The 10,828-nt window shown below is 36.5% G+C and overlaps 1 protein-coding gene across 1 annotated transcript; it reads left to right on the top strand.

Annotated features, from left to right (window-relative positions):
- The first annotated feature begins 2,604 nt into the window (after positions 1–2,604).
- On the top strand, positions 2,605–9,020 carry LOC118741794 (serine protease inhibitor 42Dd-like). Its single transcript, XM_036473768.1, has 7 exons — positions 2,605–2,814; positions 5,162–5,224; positions 6,469–6,500; positions 7,339–7,406; positions 7,488–8,386; positions 8,485–8,629; positions 8,722–9,020. Exons 1-7 carry the CDS (start codon positions 2,605–2,607, stop codon positions 8,844–8,846), a joined length of 1,542 nt encoding a protein of 513 aa, XP_036329661.1. The 3' UTR covers positions 8,847–9,020.
- Positions 9,021–10,828: the final 1,808 nt, after the last annotated feature.

Raw genomic sequence — 10,828 nt, 5'->3', positions numbered from 1 at the left:
TTTTTTCTCAGCACCCATTAAATGCGTTCTAATATTACAGAGACACCTGATAATTGCCTACAGTCGTAAAATGTCATTTTAACATTGCACAAACATATACTAAAATAGACACATTAATTCATTCGCTGAAAAGTTATTACATAGTCATAAAATACTCAGCGGCAGTCGAGAAATCAATGTAGCACACTAAAACATTGGGGTGAACCTCCTTTTGGTCACAGGAAATCTACATCTTACAATTTTGGTAGTAGGCAGGAGATAAATGAAGGTTAAGGTTCTCCTCCTAGAATACAAACTCGTTCATATAATTGCAGAGCTACCATGCCTGGTTACCTTAACCCGCCAGTGGATGGTTGAACGTCTAGTAGCTGGATTTAAAAGCCAAGTTTGGATTAGCAGACGTCGGATTAGTTTGATAATTGGGAATCTGTGCATACTCTAATTTTTTTTTAACATTCTTAGAACTGTTTCTGTACAGATAACAATCAACAGGTAATTATGATTACATATTGGCTGCGTTTCTTTATACATTCCAGATAAACCCATTTCACAGCCAGAATAAACAGAATGCGTTTGAAATATACGTTGACATATCATCAGGAACGTTCTAAAGAATAAGTAAACAAAAAAGTTTATTCCAAACGTTCGGAATGAATATAGAAATGCAGCCATTATTTGGAAATTATAGAAAACAGAATCATTGTGTCAGGATGGATTAATAACGCAGGCAGAAGTAGACCCACATTAATCAGCTAATAGTAAGTATTTGCCATGAACAATATCTTATGTAAGTTGAGTGAAAATTTCTCAGGATTTTGTTTGGGTCTAGAAAAATGGCCCATACGATATCTATTGGGTCGATATCTACCCTTATGCACATGTGCGTTCGGGTATGAAAAATATAATTAGAAACCGGTCGTACATATTTGTTTTGTTTGCGGTGTTTGTAGTACATATATGTTTATATCGGTATTTATTTGGCACAGGTACAACAATCCAGTTGGTGCGGCTGATGTCGTAATATTTCTAGAAACCTAGAGACCGAATTGCTCTAGAATCGAGATATTAAAAAGTACACATTTTTTTACTTTTGTTTCTTTTCATAAAATATTTCACATTACGTGCCCGGTGCCTTTGGCTGGTTAAGGTCGATACTGTCTATATACTACATATGTAATACAGGCTTGAAAAAGATTTCTATACAGATCAACAATTTCTATTTCAAAAGTGTGTACAGAAATATTCTCCCGCTTTTCATTATCTACCCAACGGACCTGAATACAACACGAAATGGCATTCCTCCTAAACATAAAGTATTACTGATTACAAAATATATTTCAGAAAAACCCAATTGAATTTCAGAGAAACACAAATGTATTTCAGAAAAATTCAGTTGTAACTTTACAAACAGTTTTCATAGCCACTTTAAATAAATAATCTTACAATTCAGTACAGTTTTGAATTAAAGATACAAATCGGCATGGATTCAAACATCCATGAGTGCAAAAAAAAAAATACACATAGTTTTATACGCTTACATATATCCAAGGCGAATTTATACAAGGTGGTGTTACTTGCGAATTTAGATTGTAAACAAGGCGAACTCATATAACAACAAACACATCATTTTGACATTCAGGAGGACCGCGGCGAAAATCTAAATTCGCCAGTAACACCACCTTGTATAAATTCGCCTTGATTATATCCAGCAATGGAACTCAAAGACAATTGTACGATTTGTAGATTCGATATGCGGAGAAAAGCCCTGGTCCGCCTGCATTCATGTGGGCATTTCCTTCACCAGGATTACACTGGGCCGATCGTTGACTCAAATAAGTGCCCCATATGTAGAGGAGATATGTTAGGTACGTATGTGTTAATGTGAAAAAATTTGCATATTATAATTGGACCATATTTTCGTAAATATTGTATGTGTTAAATCTTATATGTGCATACATATGTACTTACATATGTATTTGTGTAATTTTTTTTGTACAGATTATGAGGTTGTGAAACGAAGAATATATAAAGCTTATAACAATGTGCACCGGACATGTATTTTGGAGGCTGGCATTAAACGCTAAGAATGGTCTAGCTTATCACCGACCTTCGGTGTTAACTATAAGACTTGGCTATAGTCAGTCAGGTTATAGAGTCAGAAGAGAGGAGGTGGTAATGAAAAAAAAATTAACAGACAACCAGGTAGCTTCGATGGTACATTGGGTAGAAGAAAACACTACAATTACCCTGAAGAACTTAGCTTCCAAAGTTCAAGCAGAATTTCGGAAGAATATTTGCACATCAACTGCTGCGAAATATTTAGATGGAAAAATGTATACCCGTTCATCAAATGCCTGCAAAAAAGAGCAGAATTCGTAACGGCGTTGACGGAGTACATTCAGCAAGGAAAACAAGATGTATATATAGACGAGTGAAATTTTAACTTGTTTTGTCGCAGAACAAGAGGTCGCTCCTGGTCTGGTGTGCGATCAGTTTACACGTTGGCTGCATCAAGGGGACCCAACGTCCATTTGATTGGGACCATAACCATCAGGCGAGAGCGCGGGTGAGTGGGTGAAAGAGCTCCTAGATAAGTGGACAAGCATGGGTAACACATTGTCAGACTTGGTATTGGTGTGCAACAATGCACCCTGTCATACTGGGCTTGAGCAAGTAGTTGGAAGTAGCGATTCACCCACCCTTTTGCGCTTGGGTCCATACTCGCCCATGCTCAATCCGATTGAGAATATTTGTGCAAACATACAAAGTCATGAAAAAACTCATGTGGGCATTCTTTCTACCGACGGACCGGGAGTAGGTGAAAGAAGGCTGCAATACTTGGAGAAAGTAATTCGCCAAGCAAAAGAATGCGTTACGACTGCGGATTGAGCTCGTGCTATTCAGCATCCATCTTTTTTTTCGGATGCTTTGGCCTTGCGGGATATGTCTGTTGGAATTTAAACATTTCGTTAAAATAAATCTGCTTTTTTGAAAGTGTTATTCTGCTTTACTCAATTACAAAAAGTGGGGGAGGGTTTAATCCGGATATGAATTTATAAGCCGTTATGTTTTCTAATGCTGATGATAAAAAGTCCAGTTTTATGGAAATGATTTCTGAAATATATTTGCATCGTGCCTAATACATACTTAAAGCACGAGATGTACAGTGAAGGTTGTAACTTAGCACACGATTTCAAATTAAAAGTGTATGGTGAATGTATGTGATATTATATACGCTACCGGTATAGTGAAAGGCTATTGAAAAGGTCCACTTGGCAATTTTCGTATACCAATGGAATGCGGAGTCATACTATTCGGCTAACTTACAAGTTCCATACATATCGTCACCTGAAATGCAAAAATTACGTTACAAACATCATCGTTGAAATGCAAAAAATCATAACTAATAAAGAAATCAAAATTCACTTTTTGATTTATACATATGATGGATTTCATCGAATTAGCTCCCATCACTTTGTGAAAAAAATTTAAATATTAGTCTCGTCATACACTCGTTTGAAACTACGCACATGCACTTCGCGCAAACAGGGGCAAGGGAATCCGATTTTTTACTGCTATATTAATGACGCATTGAGTGCCGTAATAATCATCGCATCATCACGCATTGGAGGACTGTTTAATTTTATGTTGTTGCTGTTATTGAGATGATGCCTAAATTGATCGTAGTATCTAGTTTCTGCCATTTGGCATTTTGTTTCGCTGATCGTTTATTGTTGTTGTTGGTAAGCGTAGCTATTTTAACAACTTTATTACGAACAACCCATTAAACCCTATCGAGTTGAGTTACACACAGTATTTATGAACATACATACATACGTACTTATATGTTCATTCCCTGTGGGGAAAATCTCTAGTTCTGAACTGGTGCGCTTCTAGTACATTTAGACCCAGTACTGGTTCGCGATAAATCTCTTTTGCATGCAAGCAACTGGCGAATTTAACATGGCGATGTACTAGGAAGTGTCAATTGCCCCCAGCTGCATCCCTTTTTCGATAGTTCCGAACTAGTCCTAAATTCTATAGTTCCGAACCAGTTCTAAAATCGACAGACGAAAGAAAAAAGTATCATGATTTTTCAATCTTTTTGGTTCTTCTGTGTGTGCGATTTTAAGTTATTTTGGAAGAAATGTGTTTTCAATTTGAAATTAACTTTGTTTGAATGATTGTAAGAAATGTACGTTTACATACCTTTAGCTGTAGCTGAGTTTGCAGAGGTGCTCGCTGTTATTTCTTAGATTCCAGACTCTCCCAAGATGTTGAAATGTTAACACAAATTTTAGTTTTGTATTACCAAGCTATGAAAAAGCATTTGCGAAGCACAGAATAGAAGCGTATTTGAACGAAAAAGCCGCTGAACACATATCTATGTAAAGTAAACAAGCCCCCCGCTGAATCCCTTATTCGATAGTTCCGAACTGGTTCTAAATTCGACAAATAGGATCTAGTTCGTTCTGCATCCCTTTTTCTATAGTTCCGAACCATTTCTAAATTCGTCACTTTAGATATAAATTTCTAGTCAAAATAACTGAAAAAATTAGCCTTTTAAATTTACCACTTTTCGCCGATTTTCGACTGGTGGGGATCTAGTTCCTATCAGACTAGTTCCTTTTTGGCGATAAAGACCTAGTACGGAACTAGAAATTTGATTCACTAGTCCGCGGTTTCCCTACAGGGTTTGAATAGAGGGGTGAAAATCAGAGATGAAGGAGGAAACAGCAGAGAAATACACCAAGAAATACAGAGAACCGGTTTTTCGCTTTAAGCAATATCTTTCCATCTACCATTCACTAAATGATAGAGCCATTAATGCTCGAGATGAAATAGAGGTTATAATTTTGAAGTAACTGTGCGCTGATAAAAGTGATACTCGTATATTTGTATTCTTTGATACATCTATTTCGTCACCTGGGTAAAAGATTGTCGTATGTTACGCAAGAACGTATGACGCTTACGACAATCTTTTACCCAGGCGACGATTTGTATTCGATTTGCTTCGTTCATAGAATTCACAAGTTCGAAGGGATTAAAAAAAGACGTGAGTACTAGGTATTCATGAAATTTGATGTGTAAACATATGCGAACGACAAAGTATAAAAGTACGTTTACATATTTATATAATCAAAGCTCGTTAGCTGTCAAATTGGTTGTGCTTGTTATCCTCACAACTCGAGGAAAAGTTAAGCTTCATCTCTGTACCACCGTGGCAATTTTTTCTGCTGCACATACTATGATATTTAAATATATTTTAGCTTAATATTTTATTAAAAACACCTCTTTTCCTTGCTAACAACAATTTCTGTTTACTTTTACATTTGACATTCCTACTCTTCTTCGCAAGTATAATCGATAAAACTGGGTTGGGACGCCAAAAAGTTATCGGTTTAATCTGAGATAATTTTATAACTATAATTTTGTATGGCTTATCTCTTTTTCTAATTAATTTGCATGTAAGAATTTGCATGTAAAAGAGGCAGCTCTCAGTAGAAATTGCTAACTGGTGGAAAAAGTTGAATAAAGCTTAAAACTGTTCTGAGTAGCTTTTCAACAGTTTTTCTATTCTGAGTGGCTTTTCAATAGAAAAACAGTTTTTTATTTGCATTTTTGCCACATGTCGTAAGCTGCGTGAATCTGGCATACACAATTTTTGAAAAATTACAATTTTTTTTGTCAAAATATCCAGAACTTTTTTTTTCCTTGCCGAGAACTCTAGAACTATAGGCAGGCTACTCAAAACCACTTTTTTGCCGGTTTGCGTCTTACAGTATTCCAACTTCCCAGGCGTGAGTGAATTCCATACATAAATAGGTTAGTTTAGAAATGACAAGATCAATAGAAATAAGGTCAATTAAGACTATTGCCTTTTCAAAAGCGAAATAAAGTCAACAAAAATTTGGAAATAAAGTAAATGGTGCTATTTCCTCATTCAAATGGAAATAGCGTCAACAATGCTTAAAGTATGTCGATTCAAAGAAACAAATTTTGTTCTTGCATCGTACGTGAGATATGAATATTGTTACAAGAAACATTGCTCCGTAAGTGTTGCTTCCATAGATGAAATAGGTTATTGCCAAATCTTCAGTGCTACTAATAAACACACAATCGTGAACCACCGCCAGTTAATTTTATTAAAAAAAAATCTAATTAAATTTACGAATATAATAAAAACACGATGCGAAAAACCAAACGCAAAAAGGAGGGCTGGAATACGAGAAATATTTGAAGAAAGAATGTAGAAATGATCAAGAACTTGCAAAACATGTTTTGTTTCCAAAAATAAAGCGAACACTATTAAATTGAAGAAACAGTGGATTGCCGCCTTCTCCAAAACCCTGGAGGAACACTGAAAGAATTAATTTAAATTAGCACGACATGGGCCGCTGCGAAGCAACGCAAATTTAATGCTTGAAAAGCAATAATGTCAATGGATTTTATTTCGCGTTTTAAAAGGAAATATTGTCAATTGACTATATTTCGCACGAGTATGCGAGTTACAAAGTTTCTGCTGGGTTAACGCAAATTTTACTCATATCTAGAGGTAAGATGTTTACACGTTAAAAAACTGGATTGCTTCGTCTATAAGTTTTGAGACTCGTGGTGACAAGATGTTGCTAAGTTGGCTTTAAAAAAGATTTAGAAAAGTTTAGAGGTAATAGGAAAAGAAGTCAGCAATTTTATGCCGAAAAATGTAATAAAATGATTTTAACTGTTTTAAAATACATAACTTTATCCTATATTGACTGTTTTGACACCTTGAAAACCCCCTTAGTAAATATATTATCCGCCCAGAGGAATGCAACAAACTTATATTAAATAAAAGTTCCGAAATACACGGTTAGTATCAGTAGAGTTAAGAATATTCCAGCTGCTGTACAGTGTAATTTATTGCGGAAATCCCAAATGGAAAAGCTTTTTTACTACCGAACTTATTTCATAGTTACTGCCGTCCCTAAATTGGAGCGCTAAGCGTTACGTTATCCATTGTCAACGAGTGTCAGCGCGCGCTATCCCCAAATCAACGCGTCGTCATTTTTGACGTTTTCTCAGGTCCTCTCGTTTTTATTCTCGTTTCCTCTTTCACTTGTTTGTCCTTTCTCTTTCTTTCCGTCTTCTGCATCCAACTTCAACACGTAACGCCCTGTCAAAAATGAAAATTCCATTTGCTCGGCGTAAGCGCCGCGTTATTGTGGGATGCTTCATACAAATTGTATGGGCATGAGGATTTTTGACAGTTGCTTGGCGCTTGACGCGCCAATTTAGGGATGGCAGTTATTCTCTACTTCTCAAATAAATAACAATTTTCGGCGTCTGCGTGTTTAGTGCTCATTATAACTTGAAATTGAGCGGACACTCGGAATCAGAATCAGCATCTGAGATGACGAAAGCAGGTAATTCACGGAAGCTTATTTATAGTAAAGTATGTTCATATGTATGTGTTTGTTTAACTCACCTTTTATTTATTCAATCAGTTTTACTGCTTTTCATTTTATTGCAACTGCGATGGGCCCGTAGTTTCGATAGCCAAAGTCGCTCCGAATTTGCTGCAAACTTTTTCAAAACAACTACAACAGGCCAGCCATATGAAAACCTCATCGTTTCTCCAGTATCGGTGCAGGCCTGCCTAGCCATGACGTACCTGGGCGCGGTTGGTCAAACTGCAGCTGAGATGCGAAAAGTGCTCGCTTTGGAAAATTTCCCCAGCAAAGAGCATGTGGCTTATGATTTTTGGGAATTCCTGCAAGAAACCGTCAAGTCTCCACAAAGTAAACTCGAAATGGCTAATCGCATTTATATAGACAACCGCCTACAATTGCTGCCGGCTTACAATGACCTCATCAGTCTATATTTTCAAACGACAGTGGCACCTGTGAACTTCACGAGTCGCGAAAAAACAGTGCGCAATATTAATGAGTGGGTCAAGAGAGAGACTCATGGGAAAATACAGAGTGTAATTAGCCCAGCTGAGTTGACAAGCGACACAAGAAAGGTGTTGGCGAGTGCCATCTACTTTAAAGCTGAGTGGTTGTACCCCTTCGATCCAAAAGTCACAATTCCAAGAGATTTTAATTTAAATTCGGTAGAGAAAATAAAGGTGCCGATGATGTATCGGACGGATGTGAAGATACGCTACGGTGAGATAACTGAGCTCGATCTGGTGGCCGCCGAGTTACCTTACAAAGGCACAGCGCTGCGAATGTTAATATTAATGCCTAATCAGTTGGATGATGGAGTGTCGAGATTAGAGCGGGTGCTCAGCGCTAGCACATTACAATGTGTGCAGCGTTCGCTGAGCGAAGTGAAATTGGATATAGTGATGCCAAAGTTCAGAATTGAATCGGATGTGTGGTTGATTGAGTCGTTGAAGGCGGTGAGTGTTCGAATTGCCACTAGCGATGAGCATAAAATTTGTTACACATTAATCGCAGTGCCTTACTAATTCTTTATTTTCATATTTTTAATACTCAGATGGGTTTAAATTCAATATTTTATGATGCTGAACTTACCGATATGATATCTGGAGAAGCGGTGAGACCACTTCATGTGTCAGAGGTCAAACATAAAGCCTATATATCTGTGGATGAGAGGGGCTCTGAGGCATCGGGTGCCACATGTAAGTGTGATGTCCAAACTCCAATAACAATTTTGATTTCTCGCCCAAAATGTATGTATGTATGTATTTACTCTTTCGTATTTTTCTCACAGACTCACAAATATTAGAGAAGTCAGGGCGTTACTTCGAGCCTAACTTGAACATCGATCGGCCTTTTGTGTTTGCCATAATGGACGATAAAGCAGTCTACTTCATCGGTCATGTGCTGAAATTCTAAAATGATTTATTGCTTTGAACGCGTTGAAATGGCGCCAACTGCATATTGAGCGACTGTTGTGGTCTAGTCAAAGCGAAAATTTAAAGTTTCACGCCGAACAATATTCCCTAGCATGGTGATCTAACTCACATAACAAATGAGCGAACAGTGAATTATAAAATAAAAAAATTAAGAAATCATAAAGAATTAAAATCAAGCATTGATTGACTTTGATTTTTTATTGATTGCTCACCAACCAGTAGAAATTTGTAACAAATTGACGTTGATCATTTATTATTGCAAATGCAACAACAATAAACCATCGTACAACAATCCATTAGCGTGGAGCATGTGTGGTGGGTGCGAATCGACTATTCGCTCCCAGTAGGAAATTGCTAACAATTAGTGTACTTAAACTTTACATTTTTCGGTTTTTATAAAACTAGGAGTACCAGTTATTGTGAAAGTTCGAAGTTTTTCTAGTTTTTTAAGACCCTTGTAGATGTTTTCTAACTTAGCGGATCGTTTTACTTAAAAGGTACAAAATTATTTACCGGATCTCCTTTGGAACTAAAACGTGACTATAATTTTTTATATACATAGCTTTGAAGGTCTGTGGTTGACTTTGCCAAGACTTGGAAGTGGCCCGAAATATTCCAGTTTGTCGATAAATTTCGATAATTTGATACATATCGATAATTCATTGAATTTAAAAAACACTAAATTCCGTTAACTCAACAAAATTCGAGAACTTGACTAACTTCGATAACTTTCGACGAATTTCAATAAAGGTGCTAAATTTCGATAGATTTCGGCATAAATCGATAATTCGATAAACTTTACATGCCTCTATAAATTTCGATAACTCGGTTAATTTTTATTGCTCCATATTTTCCGAAAGCTATCGAAAAATTTGGATAACTCGTTAAACTCTGGTAATACGGTAAAATTCAATAAGCAGTTGTAGCTCGATAACTTATTTCACCTTGAAATTTCGATAACTCGATATATTGTGAAAATTCCAAAAACTTCATTTCAATAAATCGAAAAGTTTCAGTAAATCAATAAATTTCGATAACTCGATAAGTTGTAAGAACTCGATGCATTACGAAAACTCGATAAATTTCGCTAAATTTATAATTAACGATAATTCTATAAATATTGATAACTTGGTAAATTTTTATAGCTCGATTAGTATTCGTAAATTTCGAAAACTAATTTATTTTCTTCGGCGGCGACATTGCCTTTGTATTTGCTTCGCCTTTGTCTTTCTTATTCTTAATATTAATATTAATCTTGATTGTAAACTTGAAGCTTATCTTATTACACATCTGAAACATAATTTTAATTGAAATCTTAATCCTTATATTAATCTTAATGTTAAGCCTTTCCTTAATCCAAATGTTAATCCTAATCTTAACATGAATCTTTATCTTCATTATCGCTTACATATTATATCCTGTTTATCATTATCATTCTCTTAATCTTCACCAAATGGTGAATGTCCGTAAGTGCTGGGCGAACTGTTGCAGAACGCCTTCAGTGTCGAGGGTGCCTAGCCGAAAAACATGTAGACTGAATGGCGATTCGACAAAAGCCGTCAAGGCTCTCTTCCCAAGAGGAACCAAAAGGGGTTTTAGTGAAATGGAGATAAATTTTTGGGCGTCATTTCGGACGTAAAGCGGACCAGGCAGCGCAACGTTAAAAACCTGGCTAGTAAGTGCGCGGGCGATCTCTGCGTCTGTAAAACGACTATAGGCCAGAAAGGTAATCTCAAAACCACACACAGTGCACTGGATTTATGAAGCCGTTGAATATCCTATTTTATCTAATGGCCTCAGGGTTCAATAATTCTAAACTCTCCATCAGAATAGATGATAATCATGGGAATACTGTCGTCCGGGCCTACCAGAGCCCTAGTAAACTTAATTAACATTCTTACCATAGACTTTTTTTTAATTTCAAGGAAGCTTTAATACTATTAGATTGAATGCATTGCCGCT

The sequence above is a fragment of the Rhagoletis pomonella genome, unplaced genomic scaffold, assembly GCF_013731165.1.
Source record: "Rhagoletis pomonella isolate Grant_MI unplaced genomic scaffold, Rhpom_1.0 Rhpom_scaffold_00006, whole genome shotgun sequence".
NCBI lineage: Eukaryota > Metazoa > Arthropoda > Insecta > Diptera > Tephritidae > Rhagoletis > Rhagoletis pomonella.
Note: the sequence above shows the minus strand (reverse complement) of the source record. Positions and strands in the feature narration are given on the sequence as shown.

Bases quoted from the DNA above. Each gene is read 5' to 3' on its own strand.
- LOC118741794 (XM_036473768.1), top strand. From the start codon at position 2,605: ATGGGTAACACATTGTCAGACTTGGTATTGGTGTGCAACAATGCACCC. The intron at 7,407-7,487 runs GTAATTCACGGA...TTATTCAATCAG, and splicing joins ATCTGAGATGACGAAAGCAG to TTTTACTGCTTTTCATTTTA. The intron at 8,630-8,721 runs GTAAGTGTGATG...TTTTTCTCACAG, and splicing joins TGAGGCATCGGGTGCCACAT to ACTCACAAATATTAGAGAAG.